General features: G+C 39.0%; 1 protein-coding gene across 2 annotated transcripts in view; it reads left to right on the top strand.

The window, feature by feature from the left end:
- The window catches only part of LOC133608566 (para-nitrobenzyl esterase), a 55770-nt gene that overhangs the window by 11604 nt on the left and 18628 nt on the right, over positions 1–25538 (top strand). For both annotated transcript variants that reach the window (XM_061963877.2, XM_061963876.2), the window contains exons 3-9: positions 2414–2834; positions 7843–7950; positions 8520–8716; positions 13767–13966; positions 14040–14098; positions 20104–20271; positions 25099–25326. In XM_061963877.2, the coding sequence (XP_061819861.1) occupies positions 2414–2834; positions 7843–7950; positions 8520–8716; positions 13767–13966; positions 14040–14098; positions 20104–20271; positions 25099–25326 (1381 nt within the window). The remainder of the gene's footprint in view (positions 1–2413; positions 2835–7842; positions 7951–8519; positions 8717–13766; positions 13967–14039; positions 14099–20103; positions 20272–25098; positions 25327–25538) is intronic.

Consider the following 25538-nt stretch of genomic DNA (forward strand, 5'->3'; position numbering starts at 1 on the left):
GTTGTTTTCAGCTGTACAAACCTTTCAAGTCATGAAAAGGATAACGTTTCTTCAGAGTTCCTCGACAGGTAATCAAGAAGGGTGAAAGAGTACAATATTATATGAAAAATGACGAGAAATTGGCATTCATTACAGTCCAACCGAGCAGAGGCCAATAATGCACAAGTTTGCAATGATCACGTCATTAAAGGTTTGTTTGATATACTTTTTGCATTTAGTATTTACTGTTTAATATTTGTATTTCTTAAAACACATTTCGTAAAACACCAACTGGGCGAGTCTAAATAAAAGAAAGCAAATGTGAGCAAAACCTTAAAGAGTTAAGTTTTTACCAAAGGCAACAATCATAAATGAAGCTTTGAACAATGTTGAGGTGTAAAGTTATGTTTTGATAAAGACGAAAAAAACGTGCGTACTCGTAAACGGCACAGTCAACAGAAAGGCAACAAACGTGGCAGTAGACGGGAAGTTAAATCTTGAAATGCAACCTTACCCAAGCAAAAACGATGCATGATTTATCCGGGAGAGTATTGATACCAATTTCCTTGATACACAAGGAAGTTGTAGGTCTCCATGCTTTTGCAAGTTTTTATCTATTTTGTCATGTACAATGAGGTCTGGAGTACAGGATATAGTTCAATATGGCTGGGAACTCCACTGACAGGTAATACTTGACATCACTTAACAAATCTTTTTTTGATAATGTATGGGGATCTATTCCATTGCATAGTTCAATTTATTGCTCATATCTGCATTTTACAGGAAGATCTGGGCCACTTGCGTACTCAAATAGTTTGCACGCTGCATGCTGCACAACTTCCGGGAAGAAGTCACGTGACGGAATAGAAGCAATTACCGGTAACAGACGTGCCAATGAAAGTTACTTTTATAAAGCTCCAACAAGCATTGTGCAGGCATGTGATTTTTCCGTATATAGTCGGAAATCCGTCTTTTTTATCTCTGTAAAAATATAAACAATTATTTTCCATTTTTCTTCGTTTTTTGCCGACCTACAATGTGTGTTAAAATCTTTATCCGTCTCTTTGCCATACCTGCCAACAACTACGGTTTTCCCGTAATGAGTACGGTTTTTGATAATCCAGTGGTAAAAACTACGGTTTTCCATTAAAAATTATTAACTTAAAAATCATATTCAAGCAGGCGATTTATATATTAAAAAAAGTAGTGGAAGATGGCAGAAAGATTATCTTTCCTAGGTTTTTCTTTTAGCGATGTAGACGACATTTAGGAAACCCACAATGCGTCTACTTGGCCACATTTGGAAAATGTATGCGTCTGGTTAAAACATTAATTTGATTGTTTACCATCCATCCATCCATTTTCTACCGCGTATTCCCTTCGGGGTCGCGGGGGGCGCTGGAGCCTATCTCAGCTACAATCGGGCGGAAGGCAGGGTAAACCCTGGACAAGTCGCCACCTCATCACAGGGCCAACACAGATAGACAGACAACATTCACACTCACATTCAGACACTAGGGCCAATTTTTAGTGTTGCCAATCAACCTATCCCCAGGTGCATGTCTTTGGAGGTGGGAGGAAGCCGGAGTACCCGGAGGGAACCCACGCAGTCACAGGGAGAACATGCAAACTCCACACAGAAAGATCCCGAGGCCGGGATTGAACTCACGACTACTCAGGACCTTCGTATTGTGAGGCAGACGCACTAACCCCTCTTCCACTGTGCTGTTTACCATGTAAGCCCAAATCAAAACTAACTCGACATGGAAGACGTGGAATACACATTTAAGAACACACATGATTGTGGCAGACGTGATGACTTTTACTACAGAATAGCCTGTCTAAATGCTACATTTCATTTTCATTAGTGTTTTAGAACAAGACAGTAGCTGACATGTTGTTCTACTGTTTATATTTTGACATTGAATAGTTCAATCATTTTGAAACATAAACAACATGACTGAAATATATTTGTTATTTCATGCTATAAATCACAAATGGCTATTCAGATAAAGGAACTTAGCTAATAGAATAAACATTGTTTGTACTCTTTATGATTTTTGCATTTGTAGCAGTTAGAAGTGGAGAGGGAGTCGAAGAGACAGAAATTGGCTATAAAATCCAAGGCAGAATCCACTAAAGCAGAAACAAAAAGGAAAATGCAAGCTGCTTAGAACTTTGCCAGGAAGGCTCATGTCAGAGCCAAAAATGCCAAAGTAATGTGTGAATGAACCACTCCCTTGTCCCCCCACCCTGGACTTGGCCCACAGTTTATTTTCATTGTTTTTCATTAAGTTCAAATCACATGCCTGATTGTGGTCTCTGGTGCTAACGTAAGTCGTGTCCGCAGGGTCTGTTGGCTGATTGATTGTCTCAGCTCTAAACTATTCATGTAATGACTGAATTAATTGTGTTTTAATCTTTTGTTTGACAGAAAAATGGCGCCTACTCCTTTAAAGGCATTCCATATGCTGCTCCACCAGTTGGTAATCTGCGCTGGGCACCTCCAGCTGACCCGGTGTGTCCGGATGGAGTCACTGACGCCAGCCGCTTTCGTAGCATGTGTACCCAGGTGCGGCCTTTATCAAGTGAAGGCAAGCTGATGGGCCAGGAAGACTGCCTCTTCATCAACGTGTGGACTCCAACGCTGCAGGCCAACTCAAAGCTGCCAGTCATGGTCTGGATCCATGGAGGCTACCTGCACATGTTAAGTGGTGGAGAACATGGCTACTCACCGACAGAGAAGCTTGCAGCAGAAACACAGATGGTGTATGTCAGCTTTAACTACAGACTCAATGCATTTGGCTTCATGGCACTGGAGATACTAAGGGAAGGTTCTCTCAAAAACACTTCAGGTGAGTTTGATTTATGTGCTTCGTACTTTAAATATGTGACAGGGTTTCCCCTTAATGTAATTGAATGTGGCAGATCGCCACGGCTCTTTTTTTACCGCCACACCATGAAAATATATATATTTTTTTTTTTTACTTGAAAACGAATTAAAGTAATATATTGTAGCCCCTCAGAAGAAATCAAGACGCACGTCATTGTCTGGAGCGTTGTCAGCATGTCTGCGATGTGGACGTAACCAGATATACCCGTGGACAGCAATATACAAAATGTGCAAATATAAGGATGACAGTGGCGGCTTCTAAGAAGTGAAAGGTCAACTGGAGCAGCGAGAAGCAAGTGTGATGTCATGCTTGCCATAGCTCGCCTCTTTCGTCAGGGACATCGAGGGACAGAAGTTAGGATTCTCTAAACACAACTGCATTTTATAATAACATCATAAGATTAGATTTGTTGCTAGCAGTTTTTGATTTAAAAAAGTCATTATAAGTCTCAAGAATGACACTTGAAAAATTCTCAAACTACATTGCACATTAGCAACAATGTAAAAAAATATGGCGCCAAAAATATATATCTTAATGTTAATTAATACCAGATTTGTTTTTAAATGTATGTATACATTTTTTTGCCTATTTTAATCCTATCCGTTGTATTTATATAGCACATTCTATAAAACAAAAGTTTCACAAAGAGCTACACAGGAGTTAAAACACACATTTAGAAGCAGGATAAAAATAAGGAGTCAATTGTAAAATAGACTAGTAAAAAAAATGTTTTTAATGAAAATCATAGCAGTTAAGGCAAATTACTCGATGATGTCATGGTTACCATGCCCCTAACCATGCCCCTTTTTTGGATGTTTTGGAATGAAAAGCGCGTATCACTGTAATTCTGTATTCTCTTTGTCTATTTACATTCTCAAAGCTGAAATGACCACAATCACCCCCTATTGTATGAAAAGCCCACGGGGTACGGCCAGTCGAATTAGGGAGAGAGCATGGACTTCACATGTAAGTGTAAAAATAGAAGAAACCAAATTCCTTGAGAAATCAGACTAATTTAGTGCATGGAAACGTACTGAGTGTGATGATGCAGTTCTGTATTACTGCTGTCTTTGACTAAGGAGTTAATTCTAATTTGTGGTATTAATATTTTTATGAGCACAGCTAATGGGGATACCCACAAATAAACAGATTGTGATGATATCTCATAATACACACTGGTCGCTAGGTGTCAGTAATGTCACATGGATGTATCAATCAATCAGCTAATCAACCAATCAAATCTTTGATTGATTGATGTACGGTAGTTATTACAGGAAAAAGGACTGATTGATGATATGATCGTGATCTTAGACTGTGATGAAATCCAGATTGATTATGGTGGATCAGCTGTGAGCATATTAATCTGATCAAACATGGCAGAAATTTCCTTGACAACAACCAATCAAAATTGACCTTTCACATTCAACTTGCGGTGATAAGGTACCGCAAAAGTGAACAGAGTGAGCAAATTTGGGGTTGAACGCGCAGCTAAGGGCAACAAATTAAATGTGAGTCGGGACACTTGTAGTCCATCCATCCATTTCCTACCGCTTATTCCCTTTGGGGTCGCGGGGGGCGCTGGAGCCTATCTCAGCTGCAATCGGGCGGAAGGTGGGGTACACCCTGGACAAGTCGCCACCTCATCGCAGGGCCAACACAGATAGACAGACAACATTCACACTCACATCTACACACTAGGGCCAATTTAGTGTTGCCAATCAACTTATCCCCAGGTGCATGTCTTTGGATGTGGGAGGAAGCCGGAGTACCCGGAGGGAACCCACACAGTCACAGGGAGAACATGCAAACTCCACACAGAAAGATCCCGAGCCCGGGATTGAACCCAAGACTACTCAGGACCTTCGTATTGTGAGGCAGATGCACTAACCCCTCTGCCACTGTGTAGTTGGCCTCAAAAATGAGGCTATTGTTAAGAAAAATGATATATAACTCAACGTCGGTTGTGTGATGGTGGTTCTGGTTGCCAAAGTTATGTGGAGTAAATCAAGCCGATGTACAAGGTATGTGAAACGCAGCCGGCAACACAACAAATGAGTTCATTCACTTTAGAAAGTACCACCCAAGTGAATATACGAAATGCGTAAAAATGTCTATGATTTATTGCTCATATCTGCATTTTACAGGAAGATCTAGGCCATTTGCGTACTCAAATAGTTTGCACGCTGCTTGCTGCACAACTTCCGGGAAGAAGTCAGTCACGTGACGGAATAGAAGCAATTAACAGATGTGCCAATGTATTTACTTTTATAAAGCTCCAACAAGCATTGTGCAGGCGTGGGATTTTTCCGTCTATAGTCGGAAATCCATCTTTTTTTATCTCTGTAAAAATATAAACAATTATTTTCCATTTTTCTTCGTTTTTTGCCGACCTACAATGTTTGTTAAAATCTTCATCTGTCTCTTTGCCATACCTGCCAACAACTACGGTTTTCCGGTAATGAGTACGGTTTTTGATAATCTAGTGGTAAAAACTACGGTTTTCCATTAAAAATTAGTAACTTAAAAATCAAAGCTACGTAGCGAAGCAACTCCACGGGTAGGGGACAAAATATACCGGAAACATAAATGATGATTCGTTGGTTTACGTATAAGAACATCCATGATTGGTTGGTTGGTTTACTATGATGAGTCACGATTGGTTAAGACTAGGGCAAAACATTACGGACAGGCCAATCAGAGGCAAAATAGGGCGGGTCATCGAACCACAAAGGGAAATCACAATAGACGCGCTCATCCCATATGGACCTGGAATCCAGGCTGGACCGCTCGCCTGTGCATCGGTTGGGGACATCTCTGCGCTGCTGACCCGTCTCCGCTCGAGATGGTCTCCTGCTGGCCCCACTATGGACTGGACTCTCTCATGTTAGATCTACTATGGACTGTACTTTCACAATATTATTTCAGACCCACTCGACGTCCATTGTATCCGGTCTCCCCTGGGGGGGGGGGGGGGTCACCCACATATGCGATCCTCTCCAAGTTTTATCATAGTCATTCACATCGATGTCCCATTTTTCCTTGCCCTTATGTGGGCTCTGTACCACAGATGTCGTTGTGGCTTGTGCAGCCCTTTGAGACACTTGTGATTTAGGGCTATATAAATAAACATTGATTGATTGATATGACGACAAAAGAGTCGGAGAAGAGAAGAGGGAATATTCAAGCGGGCGATTTATATATTAAAAAAAGTAGCGGAAGATGGCAGAAAGATTATCTTCCTTAGATTTTTCATTTAGCGATGTAGACGACATCCAGGAAACTCACAATGCATCTACTTGGCCACATTTGGAAAATGTATGCGTCTGGATAAAACATTAATTTGAGTTGTGAGGCAAGTGAATACACGGAATGCGTAAAAATGCAAGTGGAGTATGCACAGCTCGATACTGCTGACAGCACACATAACATGAGCAGTTTAGTAGCTACTAGCAGTGTGACCCCCGGTTTTAACTTGAAAACTATCTAATCTGTATTGGTATCAAAGATGATACATGTTTGCAAGTACCGAGTTAACAGGTTATAACTTTTTGGTCTTCATTCAATTTGTTTATTTTGGGTCTTGCTCCCCTGCCCAAACATTCAGGAGTCAGGACTGTAAATTAGTTTTGTGCAGTGTTAATTTTGTTGACTTAAAAAGTTTTTCTTAATTATCGTAAAAAATATTTTCCCTGACTAAAACAGGTCTTGTTGTGAATTTCGTTTTTGAGATGCTCTGCAATATCCTTAATAAAAGTGGTTTCAAGACAACTTCAAATATATGTTAATTTGTATACTTAAAGGAGCCAGATCTAGGATTGTGGCCAGAAATGGTACTGCAATCACAGTCAAAATTCTGTTGTCCCCTCCCACTCCTCATGACTGAGGTTGCCAGATACACAGTCGAATCCAAATCCTACTCCAAGGAACTTCAAATGGCAATTGACGAGTCCTACGCTGTAAGTTTATCTTGTTTATGCTTCTTGCAAGATTGTTTACTAAGTAATTACGGTACGGCGTGGCGAAGTTGGTAAAGTGTCCGTGCCAGCAATCGGAGTGTTGCTGGTTACTGGGGTTCAATCCCCACCTTCTACCATCCTAGTCACGTCCGTTGTGTCCTTGGGCAAGACACTTCACCCCTTGCTCCTGATGGCTGCTGGTTAGCGCCTTGCATGGCAGCTCCCGCCATCAGTGTGTGAATGTGTGTGTGAATGGGTGAATGTGGTAATACTGTTAAATCGCTTTGAGTACCTTGAAGGTAGAAAAGCGCTATACAATTATAACCCATTTATCATTATTTATAAATCTGTCGTCATGTCAGTGATTGTAAACGATAGGTAAAATGTAAAACAATTGCAGTTCCCCTTTATTAAAAGAAAAGTATACAAAGAAAACAAGGCAAGGTTTTTGTATCACTACCCCTGTCTTCCACATGTGGGGTCAAATATGACCTCAAGCAGTTTCTATTCAATCTTCTATGAACATTTTATTCTTAGAAACTCTGGCTGTCCCACTTTCTTAAAATGAATTAAAAAATAAATACAAATGCAAGTGGTCGCATGTCACAAACATGTTTTATGAGAAATACCTGGAATATGAAAATATTACAACTCTTCGTTTAAAGATTTTGAAAAAATTACCCAGTTATTGTGTTGAATTGAGTTTAATTGGGGTAATTTTTGACCCCACTCCTGGAACAGTGTAGGTATTGGTAGGTTGTGCAACCAATGTTAATATATATTTTGAGCTGAAAAGAGCTGTTTTTGTGAGCTCTGACTTGGAAACGGTTATGGTTTAAGAATAGGTTGGATGTAGAGACGCATGTACAAAATACTAGTAGCATTTGAATGATTTGCTCACACAGAACAGCAATATTCAGAACACAAAGTAAACCTTAGGGAAGAAGTAGTTACAAGAATAAAACAATAGTTATGCAGAACATTACAAACTAATTGCTCTAATTGTTTCTTAGGAAACTATGGCTTCATGGACCAAATTGCTGCATTAAAGTGGGTCCAAAGAAACATCCAAGGTTTTGGAGGGGATCCTGAAAAAGTCACCATCTTTGGGCAGAGTTCAGGTATGAAAATAAATGATGGCTTTTATTTGACCACAACATTGACTTTGGGCACCTCACGATTGGATTACAATTCAGAGGCTACGATTCGATTATAAATCAATGTATGCATCTTTCATTATTATATTGTATTATTACTATTATTACTAGGGATGTCAAAAAAATAGATTTTCTAATAAATCTCAATTCTTATTTGTAACAATTTTTAACTGATCAAATTTTTGATTGATTTATTTTTTATCAGTCCTGTCCAGCCTCTCAGGTAAATCATATTGTTGATGTAGATGCCCATATCTGCTTTACTTTACAGATTTACTTTAGAAAAGAGACGTGTTGCATACTTCTCTTGTTGCCTTATTTGTATTTGACTTTATTAAATGTGCATACTGCCACATAGTAAGGTATTTTTGATCTGTTGATCTGTTAGCTTACGAGGGTCACACATCCATGCAAGCGATTGTAACTGTGGCTTTCACTGCATTATAAATCAACCCAGGCCACTGGTCAAAGTTTGTTTTTGACATATTTCTTTCAAGAACACAGCACTGAATGAAATATGATTTTTTTCCAAGGTGGCACGTCTGTATGGACCCTGATGATGTCTGCGCTTGCAAAGGGTCTTTTCCAGGCGGCCGTGGATATGAGTGGCTCGTACATCTACAATTCAACACTGGAACAGGCTGAGTCTGCCAATCTGGTCTTCCTGAAGAACACAGGCTGCAAAGACCTCTTGTGCCTTAGACAACTCCCTGTTAAACAGATACTACAGGTAGCAACATTATCATATGAGCATGGAGGTGTTCTCTTTTATTTGGAAGTATAGTCAAACCTGTGTTAGCGGCCACATGTCTATGGCGGCTACTTACCGATAGCTGCCAGAACTTCCCTCGCAGAGACAAATAGTGTTATAAAATTCATATTTCTTGGACATTTATTTAATATCCAGATTTTTTTTACTCTGTGTAGAGGCCACTAATATCAAAATTTGTAGCGATGATACATGATGTTGATTGATTGGCAGGGCGATATGGCAAAAAAATTATTGCGATTAATTTTTTTAACATCATCTGATCTTGAATAATCTCACATTTTTTGATATTGTTTTAACCTGTCAGTTTTAATACATCTGTACAAAAAACAAACTGTAGCGATTAGTTTAAAATGATATCAATATAAAGTAAACAACAAAGCAAATAAAATAAAATGAACATATTATTTAATTTAAAAAAAAGTCCTTAGTCAACAGTTAAACAAATATAAAATAACACAGTAAATTATTTTACACGTGCAGTGATGCAAAACCCAAAATTAACAAATTACCCCACTGGGGATAATAAAGATGTTTTAAATTGTAAACATTACCATTTTCAAATTATGATGCTACATACACTAAGCTGTTAACATTCCTACTTGCAAATCATCTTTAATAACAATACAGATTAGTTTAAAGTAAAATATCAGTCCTATGGTTAGAGTTGGGAAAAATTATCGATTAAGGATCACAATTAGAACGTGGGCGATTCATGAATTGATGGACAAATGTCTAAACATATGTTATTCACATATGTTAAATAAAGTAATACAGACGGTTCTAAACGGTTCTAAAATGCGGTATTACTGCTAATGTTCTCTAAACGTTAAATGTAGGTTTGGTTCTAGCTAACCGTATGAGAACCATGAGCTAACTTTCTTTTATTGTTATGTGTTAGCTTGGTTAGCGCAGACACACACAGAGTGAGGAGGAGAGGACAAGTTATGCTAGCCTTTGCTGTTTCTCCTGACTTATATTCTACTTTTTAATTTCCTTTTCTTAGCTGGTTATTCTTTGCTTTAACACGGGTTCAGTTAGCCTTTTGTTAAATGTACTAATAATTTATTATTAGTACATTATTAGCCCTCTCTTTTGTGTCCGCGCTAACACACAACGTTATAAGAATGTTAGCTAATGGTTCTCCTATGGTTAGATAAAACCGAATCTAGAACTAACGTTTGAAGAACGTTAGCATTAATACTACATTTTAAAACCATCTCTATTCCTTTATTCAACATACGTAAATAATCAACATTTGGACATTTGTCCATCGATTCAGAATCATCCACATTCTAATCTTGATGCATCAGAGAACTGATACTTTTTCATACCTCGAGTAATCGACTTGAAATGTATCATAATCATCAATCTTAATCATATCATTCCCCAGCCCTTCCTGCTTGTATGAGCTTTGGAGTATTAGAGATGTGACGACATACACATGCAACACAGCTGAGCTGTTGGAAGTTGACAAATGACTAGAGTGGAAATGTATAGTATCGGCTCCAAAGCCGCAACGCAAGCACACTTGGTAGAATCTAGAGGTCAATTATTATTATTCAATGTTTTACTCTTTTTTTAGGATAAACTTGCTTTGATACGAATTGTTTTATGTTTTCTTCCATATTGTTTCGCATGTGAGTTTGTATATAGTAGCTGTTTCCCTTGAGTGGTCTCTCTAGACGTTTGACTGTACTCATGTGTCAGTGGCGGCTGCTGGTTTTTCAAGTAGAGGGAGTTTATTTCAAGGTAATTTCTAAACTCAAGTACAGTGTCCATTAACAAATAAAAGTTATAAAGATGCACGATATTACAAATAAAACGCCACTTAGAGGATTTTAAAATCCTCCTATCGAAAATGGATGGATGGAACTTGGAACAACGGAATGAAACTTGAAAAATGTTTTTGCAGTGTTTTATATTTCAAGATCACTGATTCGCTCATTTTGCTGTCATTCAAAAATGAATTCAGCCTCAGACAGATCATCTAATCATGCAGCAGTAAAGTCCAGGCCAGCTGAAGCCAAGCCAACTTTTCATTTATTTTCAGGGATGCTGAGCGTCCGGTGGGCAGGACAAAGACGAGTATTTAGCCAACGACTGTCTAATTTGGCTGCAGTGGAACAACCCACTCTATGCACCCCCGTTAAAGTCAATGGACGTTCAGCTTCAACACTGTTTAATGCACTGTGACGCTGCCACAATGAATGAGAAGTCGCATCAGCTGTCGTGAAAGTAGCTGATTCTGAACAAAAGTTGAGCGCATTCTAGTGCATATATATTCAATGAAATGTAAACAAAAAATACATATTTGACCACTTAGTGTCATTTTTGACATTTTAGGGAAAGCTTAGCTTCCCTTGTAGTCTTACATCAATCGCCATCGATATGTGTATGTGACATTAATTCATTAATAAAGTAATAATTAATAAATTGCTGTTATTTATAATAATTATCATTTGAAATGATTATGTAGTACAATATTATTATCATTATTATTCTGTTTGCACATGAAAACATATTTGAAATACATTAAGATAAAAAGATCATAACTAAAGCTGCAATAAAAATCACCATCTCAATTTACACTAACATGCGATCTAATTTCCTTATAACAAATGTTTTATCTGTATGACGGACAACACTTCCTCGCTCTTTTCGTGCTCCAGCAAGTCTTTCCAGCTAGGGCGAGTTGGCCCTAATGCTTGGTTTCACTCGCTGACGACGACTGATCATTCATCTACTCAAGGGAGGAAGGATTGCAATAATTTGTTTTTCTTGACTTGTGTTCACTGTTAAGTGATTGTGCCATGTTTGTGACTTAATGGGTTATTTTTAGTCTTTCTATTCATTTTTGTTAAGAAAGTCCCCCATCAACTGTCTTTTCAGGACTTCCTATGAAGAGCGACAGAAGACAAAATGCCTTATGCTTGTGTTGTTTTCGTCTGGACGACTTGTTCAAATCATAGAAAGGATAACCGCTTCTTCAGAGTTCCTTGAGAGATTATCAAAAAGGGCGGAAAAGATTTGTGGAAACAACGGATGACAAAATCATGCAGCTCACACTCTAGTTCAAGGGAGCAGAGTTGTAGAATGCAATCATAAACGAAGCTTTCAGCACATACACAATGTTGACATCTATATCAAGGGTGATGGGTCAAATGCAGAGAATAATTTCGCCACACCTAGTGTGTGTGTGTGTGACAACCATTGGTACTTTAACTTTATAGCTATATTTTGATAAAGACGGGAAAAAACACACTACTCTTAAACAGCGTGTGCAACAGCAACAAACATGGCAGCTTAGATGCAAAGTTAAATCATGAAATGCAACCTTACCCGAGCAAAAACGAAGCATATTTACTGTATCCAGGAGAGTCTCGATACCAATTTTTTTGACCCAGCCACACACAAAGAAGTTGTAGGCGCCTGGAGCACAATAGTTTGATTTGTCTATGAACGCGTCCGACGTGTAATCCCTGATATCAGTCGACCAATCTTTTTTTGATAAAGTATAGATATCTATTCCATTGCATAGTTAGATTTTTTTGCTTGTATCTGCTTTTTGCAGAAAGGTTTAAGCCCACTTTGTAATCAGATAGTTTGCGCGCTGCTTGCTGTAGAACAGCCATCTTGCTTGGTCGACCACCACTGGTTTTCACTTACGGGAAGAAGTCACGTGTCCAGCTATACTGGAGGCTATAGGATAGGCTGCTGCTGTTCTTTTTTTAATGTTTGAAAAAGTCGTCGATAAAGTAGTGAATTTAAAAGTACATTGGTCCATTTTTTTTTACTTTTATTGTGTTATTCAATAAATATTGAACATCGTGAGAATTCACAGGTGTCAGTATTAACAACTTAGACTACGTTTACACTGCAGGACAAATTGGCCCAAATTGGATATTTTTTAAATCAAATTTTTTTCCAGCTGACTCTTTACTCTGCAAGTAAACTGCGATCTTTATCAGACTCCAGTGTAAACGCGCACAGGCCCCAATTTGGCCCCAATGTGGCCTCGACGTCACTTGCATGTACACTTGAAAACAAAGGTACTTGACCGGGAGGAATCAAAATATATATTCATATATTACATATAGCCTATTATTTGTGCACTATTGACAAGTGATGCACCAAAAATTAGATCGTCTTAAATAGACTTTGCTCTCCGAAACCGGATGTTGTGATAAAATATGAAATGGAATCAAGACAATAAAAATACATTGAATACCCTTAATAGACTATGTTTAATAATGTCTGATTACAATAGTCTAATACTAATGTTAATAATTAAAAAAAAACTTGATTAGATATGTTGTTAGATCACAATCTTGTCCTAGAGCAAAACTTGTCTTGAGCTAAAGTGCAATGCAGCTGCATTACAAAAATACAAGGATATAAACATTGTCATAAAAACACACAACACTGTTAAAGTGCAGCAAGTGCAATACAACAAGACATGACAAAACACACACAATAACTTAAAAATAATAATTTTAAAGCAACATTCCAGAGGTTTATGTTTGTTCAGTAGATAATACATAGGAAAAAAGAGTTTTCAAGTCTATTGGTTTGAATTTAGCAGCTCTGTAGCGCTGCCCGGAGAAAGGGTGTGAGAGGGGTGTCATTAGTTACTTATAAATGCACTGAAAGATTGCATTTCTTGTGTGTCTATTATCTTCATAGCACCTTTACCATCTTAACCAGTTTGGTTTTATGCTGGTGCAAATAAACTGCACTAACATCAGACCATTATGGATACATTGTCAAGCTTCTGCTTTGCTAAAACCATGAATGCTTTACTAAATCTACATTGAATACAAATGTAGAAATAGTTTCTGACTGCTGTGTCTCGCCATTATTGTAGACTGTGTAGATCTATAGTTAAGCTTAGTTGTAAAATGTTAGCCGCCGATTGCTTTGTTACATTATGGAAACCAGATTTTCCTCTTTGCATTCATCTACTGCTTTTAGCTCTAAGGGTATACATCTGCTCTTTACCACTTCCTAGGCAATCCCATGGCAGAAGTACCCTTCTTGGGCTGCTGATGATCTGGTGGACCTTCCCACCTTAGGGCACTTCTGTGGCCCTGTTGCAGTGGTGGACGGCTATGTCCTGCAAGCGTCACCCTTTGAGATTTGGGAAAAAAAAGGAGCCTATAATGATGTCCCCTTGGTCATCGGTACAACCGAGCAGGAGGTGGACTTCAGGTGAAATTTTACCTGCTTCGCATGAATTATTCACACCTTTGTTATCGTAATCAATCTCCTGCTTCTTCTGCAGCCCTCAAGCTGAAAACATCTCCATGTGGACATGGGAGGATTATAGGTGGTTTGTGACAGGTAACTACACCTCAACAGCTGCTTGTTAGATTGAGCATGTATACAAATGTCAAATAGGAACATGGAGGTGGATACATTTTACAAATGCACATTCACAATCAAGTCTAATGCCACGTGCATGTGTCCAGTGTGTGTGTGTGTGTGTGTGTGGCATGTGTTGAATTAGCTCAGTCCTTCTCAAATAGTGGGGCGGGCCCCGCTGGGGGGGGCGCAGTGCCATGTGCGTGTGACCTCGGGGAACATGCTTTTTTTGCCGTACCAGAATATGATGAAGCATATTTAGCACTTGACTTTACTGACGTGATTGTATCTTTAAAATCAATGTCATTATATACTGTATTAGATGTACAATGACGTAAGGGTGTAACGGTACACAAAAATTTCGGTTCGGTACGTACCTCGGTTTAGAGGTCACGGTTCGGTTAATTTTCGGTACAGTAAGAAAACAACAAAATATAAATTTTCTGGTTATTTATTTACCAAAATTTGTAAACAATGGCTTTATCCTCTTAACATTGCTTTAAAATAGCTCTGTGTGTGATGGATGTGAGCCACCACTAGGCTGATCAGTGCAACATCAGGCAGTCATGAATGCTAAGCATAACAATAACAAAAATATACACACAGGGTCGATTGCCAGGGTTAATTCAGTCAACATATATTAAATAAAAATTAAATAAGATAAGGCTCAGAATTGGTTTCGTAACAAAACCTTTCTACAAATAAAGTGCAACATTTCCACATATAAAGTGCAACATTAAACTGCTTAAAGTTGTTGCTCTGATTAAATAAAATGACAAAACGTTTCTTCTACATACAAAAAGTGCAACATTAAACAGTTTCAAGTCAACTCAGCCTCAGGTTAACTTTTCTTTTCACCCCCCAGCCTTTAACCCTGGTGACTTTCACTCAATTTTCATGTTTTCTGCCAGAAAAATCAGTTTATCCACATAGTCTGCAGAAAGAGCAGACCTGCTTGCAGATAAAATGTCTCCAGCTGTGGAAAATACCCTTTCACTGGGCACGGAGCTAGCAGGTATGGCGAGGTAGTGCCTGGCTAACTTGACAGTAAGAGGATATATGGGCTCATTGTTCTTCCACCATAGAAGTGGGTCAAAATCTAGTTTTTAATGCAATATGGTCTCAAATCTGCTGCTATAAAAACACCAACGGCATTTGTTATTGCTTTAACCCTGCCTGACTCGCCGAGGAGAGACTGCTTGAATGCGGTGTTTGCACGACGCTTGTCTTTATCTTCGTTGAAGCGATGTTATCCATTGTTGTATCGCACCGCGAAGCCAAAATGTTCCCAAACGGGAGATCTTTACGAGGCAGGAGGGTCTTCCAGCTCTGGCTTTTTGCATTTTGTAGTAGCCCGGTCATTGCTAGCATGCCGTGTGTTGTGCCTCGGTGTGCATTGTTTACACAACGTGCATTGCGCTACTTAATATGTCCGTGTGGAAACTCATTCGGTGCACCTCCGTTCCGAACCGAACCCCCCTGTACCAAAATGGTTCAATAAAAATACACGTATAGTTACACCCTTACAATGACATGTATATTATCTTTAAAATTAATACAGTGAAACCTTGATTTACAAACTTAATTGGTTCTTAAACTGGGTTCATAAATCGAAAAGTGCGTATAGAAACAATGTAAATATGATAAATGGATTCCAGCCTTGACAAAAGTCCATATTTTAGTTAAGATTTGTACACTTTGAACACAATATAACGTGCTGTACAGTACTGTCTATCAAACAAACATAACAAGGGGGTGATGAGTCAATGATCTCTGTATGAGCAAGCCAAAACAAAAACACCAAGCTGCTGTCCTATATGCATTGCTCTGCCAACAAGCGCACACACTCAGATTTCCCTTTGGTGCCCTCACAAACGGTCACAAATCACAAACATCCTTAACTTAAACAGTCATATTGCTACAATAATAAACATTGTAAAAGGTAAAATCCCCCTACATTAATATCGGCAAATGAGCAGCAAACGAAAGGAGAGAAAGGAAAAAGGAGCAGACAGAAGCAAAAGGAAGGGGGCTGAGGGAAGGGCCGAGTGTGTATGTGTGCTCTTGGAAAAGGCCCTGCTGAATGAGAGGAAGTCTTCTCTTTCACTGTGAAATACACTATATTGGCAAAAGTATTTGGCCACCCATCCAAATGATGAGAATCAGGTGTCCTAATCACTTGGCCCGACCACAGGTGTATAAAATCAAGCACCCAGGGGGTGATCAAGGATGATGGTTCAAATGCAGAGAATAATTTCACCACACCTAGTGTGTGTGTGACAATCATTGGTACTTTTACTTTAACTTAGGCATAGAGACTGTTTCTACAAACATTTGTGAAAGATTGGGCCGCTCTCAGGAGCTCAGTGATTTCCAGCGTGGAACTGTCATAGGATGCCACCTGAGCAACAAATCCAGTCGTGAAGTTTCCTCGCTCCTAAATATTCCAAAGTCAACTGTCAGCTTTATTATAAGAAAATGGAAGAGTTTGGGAACAACAGAAACTCAGCCACCAAGTGGTAGGCTACGTAAACTGACAGAAAGAGGTCGCCGACTTTCTGCACAGTGAGTTGCTAAAGAGTTCCAAACTTCATGTGATCTTCCAATTATCCCACGTACAGTACGCAGAGAGCTTCATGGAATAGGTTTCCATGGCAGCTGTACCAAAGCCATACATCACCAAGTCCAATGCAAAGCGTGGGATGCAGTGGTGTAAAACACGTCGCCACTGGACTGTAGAGCAGTGGTGACGTGTTCTCAGGAGTGATAAAATCACACTTTTCCATCTGGTAATCTGATGGACCAGTCTGGGTTTGGAGGTTGCCAGGAGAACGGTACATTTGGGACTGCATTGTGCCCAGTGTGAAATTTGGTGGAAGAGGAATTATAGTGTGGGGTTGTTTTTCTGGAGTTGGGCTTGGCCCCTTAGTTCCAGTGAAAGGAACTTTGAATGGTCCAGGATACCAAAACATTTTGTACAATTCCATGCTCCGAACCTTGTGGGAACAGTTTGGAGCGGGCCCTTTCCTCTTGCAATATGACTGTGCACCAGTGCACAAAGCAAGGTCCATAAAGACATGGATGACAGAGTCTGGTGTGGATGAACTTGACTGGCCTGCACAGAGTCCTGACCTGAACCGATAGAACACCTTTGGGATGAATTACAACGGAGACTGAGAGCGAGGCCTTCTCGATCAACTTGTGTGACCTCACCAATGTGCTTTTGGAAGAATGGTGGAAAATTCCTATAAACACACCCCGCAACCTTGTGGACAGCATTCACAGAAGAGTTGAAGCTGTAATAGCTGAAAAAGGTGGACCGACATCATATTGAACCTAAGGTTTAGGAATGGCATGGCACTTCAATTTCATATGTGAGTCAAGGCAGGTGGCCAAATACTTTTGGCAATATAGTGTAAATCCACTTTGGCATATTTTTCCAGAAAAGTCCGTTTTCATCCAAAACCTGCTGTAATCTGAAGCGTGCTTTGTCAGTCTCTTCAATACAAGCAAGCACAAAATGGCTGCAAGCAGGACACAAAATGAATGAATGAAGTGTTCGTACACAGAGACATGGTTCGCACACAGAGGCATACTAGGCTCGATCAAATAGTTGGTAAATCAAAAAGTTAGCAAACTTAGGGTTTAATAATTTAAGGTTCCACTGTATACTGATGATATATTAAATGTACAATGACATGTACAGTATATTATCTTTAAAATCAATATTTTGATTACATTGATGGGCTAATGTTGTCTATATTATCTTTAAAATCAATATAGTGAGATATTAGATGTATGATGCTGTGTATATTATCTTTAAAATCAATAGAGTGATATAGTATGTGTACAATATATGAATCATCTTTAAAATCAGCATATACCGTACTTACTTGCATATTTTTTTAAAGGATGGATTAAATATATATATTATTTTCTGTTTGGCCTTTGATGAAAAGTGTGCTTTGAGTGAAACTGTCTAGTAACCGTGTTTAGCTGAGTGTGCCTTTTTGTTTGAGGTGGAAAAAGTGGCACTTTAAATTTCTCTTTTGTTTTTTCAATGAAACTGTTCCATTTATATGTTTATTTTTTCAACTTTTGTTTAATACCATGGATTTTCTCCTTTCTTTAGTGGCTAGATGTACAGTACATCCATGTGAGGTTATGACACATAGTGGATGTATAAATGGAGATTGCAGTCTTTTTCACAGCTTATACATTATTTTCATTATCTTTTGATTATTGATTTGACAATTAATGCTTCTGTATTGAGCCGAGGAGATCTTGCCCGAGGTGGAGGACTTCAAGTATCTCGGAGGGAGTGTTGGAAAAGTGTGGATCGTGAGATCAACAGGTGCATCGGTGTAGCGTCTGCAGTAATGCGGACACTATCAATCCGTTGTGGTAAAGCATGAGCTTAGCCGCAAGGCACAGCTCTCAAATTTAACGGTCGATCTAGTTTCCCATCCTCACCTATGGTCGTGAGCTTTGGGTTATGACAGAAAGGACAAGATCAAAATTAGCTTTCTTCGTCGTCTGTTGGGGCTCTCCCTTAGAGATAGAGTGAGAAGCTCTGTCTTTCAGGAGGAGCTCAAAGTAAAGCCGCTGGTCCTCCACATTCAGAGGAGACAGATGAGGTACTTCGGGCATCTGGTCAGGATGCCGCACGGACACCTCCCATGGCAGGCTTATAGGGCATGTCTGACCGGTAGGAGGCCACGGGGAAGACCAAAGACAAGTTGGGGAGACTGGCCCCGTAACGCCTCGGGATCCCCCGGGAGGAGCTGGACAAAGTGGCTAGAGAAAGAGAAGCCTGGGCTTCTCGCTTAGGCTGCTGCCCTCGCAATCCGACCTTGATTAAGCGGAAGAAGATTGATAAATGGATGGGCTCCTGTATGTCACAGTTAGTTAGATGCTTAGAGGGTGCTGTTACCTGCCCTCATCCTCATTCAAACCTTCACAATATGCACAGGCACAGAAAAAAAGTACACCACGGCACAGGGGTGGCGTTTTGAGTAATTTATGGTCTCGCTCCGTGATTAAAACACTGCCCGGCGGAAATTGCATCCATTGTTTAATCCTTTCATATGTGGCGATCTCTCTTGTGGTTTGGCACGTGCCGCAGGTATTCCCGCATGTACGGACACGAAAGATGAAAGCCAATCAAAACCAACATTTCATTGAATCTTTGCGGTAAAGTTCTACAACGTTAAACTTATAATTGTGACAATTATAGACATCTATTTATTAAATTTGTTATCTTAAACCACTAATGGTTCGTCTGGTATTTTTTTATTTGAAAAAATTACCTTGTGAGCAAGTTGAAAATAGCCCCTTTGCCTGGACAAATGAACATTTAACATCACTTGTACCTTCATTAAAGACTCTTGTTTACAAACGCAGTGATGAGTGAAGAAAGAAGTGGAGGGGTGACTTCGTATTTGGCTACGAGTTCTTTCTTGAATTGAATAATGTTTCTAACCTTCTTTACCAAAGTGCTGGCAACCACAAATTTCTTTGGCCCCATGGTGGGTTATTTCAAAATTGTACTCAATGAAAAACATGTAGGGGATTGAAACATGGGCAAACAAATGTTACGCCGTTTGACAACCTAGAAGGTACACAAAGTTGGAGCAAAATTTGGCAAGCGTTTTTGTCAAAAACTGAATCATCCGCAAAGTCGGCCTCTGAAAATCGAGGTACAAATTTGTATTTAGTTTGTTTAATAAAATAACAATGTATGGCACAAAAAAGCAATAGAAAATGGATGGAAGGATGGATGGTATGGATGCATTTTCTATTTGAAAATGATCTATATAACTTCTGTTGTGTTCTAACATTATATAAAAAATACAATTCAAATAAATAAACCTGACCCTCTTCGGGGACTGGAGGGTACCCTTGCAATGTAAAGGTAGGAAACACACTGAAACGTGTAGTGTATTAGTGAATGTTTTAATTTATGTTTTTTTGTCTTCTCTCAGAAAAACTGAAGACTTTTAGTGTAAATCTTCCTAAAGAGGCGTTGGATCTGTATCCATCTTCTTCCCCCTGCCCCACCAAAGACCGCTGTCCAGAGAGAGCATACACTACAATGGTTTCTGACTTGAGAATCACTTGTCCCAATAATGATCTGGCTCAGAGGGCTGCAGGTAACTTCCCTGTCACTGCTTTGACCTGCTGGAGTTTTGTCTTGTCAGGTATAGGGGATGGGTACCGAATTTGTATAGGTACTGACAGTATTCCGTCAGTGCTACTGAGTACCGATTCATGTTAAATCAAACAGTACCATATTTCGATACCTCTGTTGAACGTGACATCACATCAGGTTGCAGACTCAGTACCAGTTTAAGTAATTGGCGGGCATGTACTTTACGTAGAGGATTGCCACTCGGTAATGGTGCAATTTTCCATGCCAATAACACTAACATGCCTGATAGAAAGCACTCAAAAGTAATGCTCCACTTTCCTAAATGTGCTAGCTCGATGCTAAATGACATTGGATATGTCATATACATGCTAAAGATTAGCATTAATGATTATACATGGTGATTTCAACACCTCCAAAGTTGGTAATCAAAACTACAACTGAGATGCACTCTACAATCAAACAGCGTGTGTGTAATAAACATTGTGCTTTTTTAAACAGCTCAACAAAAAATGGCCACTCTTTTACACGCACACACACAAACACACTATTTCTCACACAAACAAACATGCTTTATCACAGAAGCTGGCGACAGGATTAACAATACTATTTTTAAACTATTATAAGTCTGAAACAATTTACTCTATCAAAATAGTTTGATAGTTTAATGGTTTTTGAATTGCTGTAACCCAAATGTTTGGAAAACCGCTTTTACATAATATATTTTTTTTCTCTAGTAATGAGTAATCTAATTTATTACGATTGTGTACGTTACAACACTGTTACCGATATGTTTGATGTAACATGACACACTGACCACTGTATGTCAACAAGACAGTGTCAGAAGCACAACAAGTTTCCTTTAGGAATTCGTTTTTTACAAGTGTAAGCAACAGCCACCACCACACTCCAAATTAACTTGATATTATATAGGAAAAGGCAATACCACTCATAAAATTTAACACACAACATGGTTTCCCCGATACTCGTGGCGGTGGCATGGTCAGGGGAGTGGTTATGGGTGTGGCCACTATGATGTCATCGAATAATTTGCCTAATCTGCTTTGATGATATGATTTTCTTATTAAAAAAAAAAATGTTACGAGGGTTTTTTACAATTGACTCCTTATTTTATATCCTGCTTCTAAATGTGTGTTTTAACTCCTGTGCTGCACTTTGTGAAACTTATTGTTTTCCAAACTGTGCTATATAAATACAGTCGATTGGATTGGATAAAAAGGCAAAAAAAAAATGTATACATACATTTAAAAACTAATCTGTTATTATTAAATAATATTATATACTTTTATATTGTTTTGCCGTATTTCAATTGTTGTTGCTTATTGTACAATGTACTTTGAGAATTTTTCAAGTGTCATTCTAGAGACTTTTAATGACTTTTTTTTTTTTAATTTTAATTCAAAACTACTAGCAACAAATCTAATCTTCTTCTGGTGTTATTATAAAATGCAGTCGTGTTTAGAGACTCTTAACTTCTGTCCCTCGATATCCCTGACGAAAGAGGTGAGCTACCGCAAGCATGACATCACACTTGCTTCGGGATGCTCCAGTTGAATTTTCTCTTCTAAAAAGCCACCACTGTCCTCTTAATATTTGCACATTTTGTAGATTGCTGTCCACGGGAATATCTGGTTACGTCCACATAGCATCTTGTTTACATCCGGGTCTGGTAACACTGTTTTCGGTAATCAAAGTCTTCTTTCGGTGGTCGAGTTTTCGCTACATCACTTGTCAATAGTGCGCAAATAATAGGCTATATATATATCAATTCATACTGTAACGTCCTGCTGGTGGTAATGTTTAATGTTTGTGTGGTTTGAATTTAATGTCAGTTTTTCCCATGTGTGCCAAACACCGTCCGTGCCTGAAAGATGGATGATTGGCGTAGAATGAGGAAGTGTTGTTGTGTGTACGGGAGAACACGGACACACAGAGATGGAAGTGTTTTACGGGAGGTAAAACCTGTTGGAATTGTGCCATTTTTCTATCATAAGATTGGTAATAAAAGTTGAAAATAGCGTCGGACGTTGTGTAATTTATTCTGGGGGCTACAATATATTATATTACTTTAATTTGTTTTCAAGTTAAAAAAATAAAATTTTCAATGTGTGGCGGAAATAAAAATGCAGTGGCGGTCCGCCACATTCAATTACATTAAGGGGAAACCCTGCACAACATGCACGCCTAACTACTACTACGGGGGGAAAATTAACAACAATTCAATGTTTTGTTAGCCACGTAATCCTACAATGCCTCATTTGTGGACAATAAGCAACACCGCCACCAAAGCACATTCAACCGTTTTATTAACGAGCGCTAACAATTGAGTAAACAAATTCAACAGGAACGGAGCTGCTGACACTCCCGCGGACTGCCAATGCTGACATAACACATCCACTGCTAATACTCTGCTCTGACGCGTCACTTGGCAACAGGCACAGCCTTTGAGAGCACACACTCACGCATTCTGACCTAGGAGATTTTCAAAGGGGTCTTATTATGTAAAACCACCTTTTCTTACCTGTTGGTACCTGTTTTTGTGTATATGGGATACCCATAAGTGCAGAAAATTTTACACTAAACCATGGAGACATGGCGGAGATATTTGTAAAACAATTTTGCTTTCTTCCAAAAGAGGCGTTAGGACTTTGAGACTTTATTGGCTTATTTTGCCTTTGTTACGTCAAAGGATATCTCCATATACAGGACTGTCTCAGAAAATTTGAATATTGTGATGAAGTTCTTTATTTTCTGTAATGCAATTAAAAACATGAACATGTCATACATTCTGGATTCATTACACATCAACTGAAATATTGCAAGCCTTTTATTATTTTAATATTGCTGATTATGGCATACAGCTTAAGAAAACTAAAAAATCTGAATATTTCCTCAGACCAAGTAAAAAAAAAAGAAAGATTTATAACAGCAAAACAAAATCAAACATTTGAAAATGTCAATTAATGCACTCAATACTTGGTTGGGAATCCTTTTGCACGGATTACTGCATCAATGCGGCGTGGCATGGAGGCAATCAGCCTGTGGCATTGCTGAGGTGTTATGGATGCCCAGGATGCTTCAATAGCGGCCTTTAGCTCATTTGCATTATTGGGTCTGGTGTCTTTCAGCTTCTTCTTCACAATACCCCACAAATTCTCTATGGGGTTCAGGTCAGGGGAGTTGGCAGGCTAATCAAGGACAGTATTGCCATGGTCAGTACACCAGTGGTTTTGGCACTGAGCAGGACCCAGATCATGCTGGAAAATTAAATCATCATCTCCATAGAGCTTTTCAACAGATGGAAGCATGTAGTGCTCTAAAATCTCTTGATACACAGCTGCATTGACTCTGGACTTGATGAAACACAGTGGACCAACCCCAGCAGCTGAAATGGCTCCCCAAACCATTGCTGACTGTGGGAACTTCACACTGGATTTCAAGCAAATTGGATTTTGCTCCTCTAGCGCCTCAACTTCCAAATAAAATACAAAATTTGCTTTCGTCTGAAAACAGGACTCTGAACCACTCTGCAACTGTCCAGTGCTTCTTTTCCATAACCCAAGTCAGACGCTTCTTCCGTTGTCTTGAGTTCAGGAGTGGCTTGACCATGGGAATATGGCTATTGTAGCTGTATCTGTTGAAAAGCTCTATGGAGATGATGATTTAATTTTCAAGCATTATCTGGCACCTGCCCACAGTGCCAAAACCACCAGTAACTGGTGTACTGACCATGGCATTACTGTCCTCGATTGGCCTGCCAACTCCCCTGACCTGAACCCCATAGAGAATTTGTGGGGTATTGTGAAGAAGAAACTGAAATACACCAGACCCAATAATGCAAATGCGCTAAAGGCCGCTATTGAAGCATCCTGGGCATCCATAACATCTCAGAAATGCCACAGGCTGATTGCCTCCATGCCACGCCGCATTGATGCAGTAATCCGTGCAAAAGGATTCCCAACCAAGTGCTGAGTGCATTCATTCACATTTTCAAATGTTTGATTTTGTTTTGCTGTTATAAATCTTTTTTGTTTACTTGGTCTGAGGAAATATTGAAATTTTTTGAGATGGAATTTTTGAGTTTTCTTAAACTGCATGCCATAATCAGCAATATTAAAATAATAAAAGGCTTGCAATATTTCAGTTGATGTGTAATGAATCCAGAATGTATGACATTTTCATGTTTTTAGTTGCATTACAGAAAATAAAGGACTTTATCACAATATTATAATTTTCTGAGACAATCCTGTATAGTCGAGGTTTACCCAAACAGCTTTGCGCAATTCCAACATATTTCTTCAGTTGTAGTCAATAAGTTTCTTTTTTTCATCCTTTTGTTGTGGGGCAGACTGTCTTCATACATCTAAAATCCTCGCCGTTGCCATTTCTAATTAAAGTAGCATATAGTTATAACTTATATCTGTCAGTAGACTTAATAGGGAAGTAGAAAAAATACAAAAGGGCTGTCGAAGGGGGCTGGGCCTGGAGGAGGGCTTTGGCATGTAAATAAGACCTCCCACAAAATGGCGCATTCTGAAGAGGCCATCGGAAGAGACAGTCAGAAAGCGACTTGAAGGTGATCTGTAAAACATAATCCATGCAAAATTTTGACCAAAGAATCACCATTACATTTTATGTAGTGGAAAGTGTTTGTAGAAAAAAAATCCTAATATGACCCATTTAAGTGTAATAAACTAGGAGCACCAGTATGTACATCTTTGTATATGATTTAATCTTTACTTTGTATGATTTGGGATTTTTGCCTCACATTAAAATCAAAATCACTGACTTTAGTTTTTCTTGTCTGCAGTGGCCCTTCAGAGTCCTGTTTATCGCTATGTGGTCACACACACACCTTCTGGACCAGTCAATGCATCTGCTGGGCTGATTCCTTTTAATAGCCGCTTCTCTTTCCACTGCTTGGACATTGTGGCCTTCTTTGGTGGACTCGACTTCATTTTGGAGACACCACCATCTGATCAGGACAAGCAATTCCAGGACCTCATAACAAGACACCTTGTGCACTTCGCCAGAACAGGTGTGTGTTTACGTAAACCGCAAGTGAGTGTCATCGTCAGTTAATGTTTTTTATACAATTATTAAACTTTAAATATTATGGAAGATAACAATTCATAACAAGAAAATAGAGCTGAAACGATTCCTAGAGTAACTCGAGTAATTCGATTACAAAATATATTCGAGGAATTTTCGCTGCAACGAGGCGTCATTAAGTAATTGTATTTTTTTTTA

This window comes from Nerophis lumbriciformis, linkage group LG06 (genome assembly GCF_033978685.3).
Source record: "Nerophis lumbriciformis linkage group LG06, RoL_Nlum_v2.1, whole genome shotgun sequence".
Taxonomy (NCBI): domain Eukaryota; kingdom Metazoa; phylum Chordata; class Actinopteri; order Syngnathiformes; family Syngnathidae; genus Nerophis; species Nerophis lumbriciformis.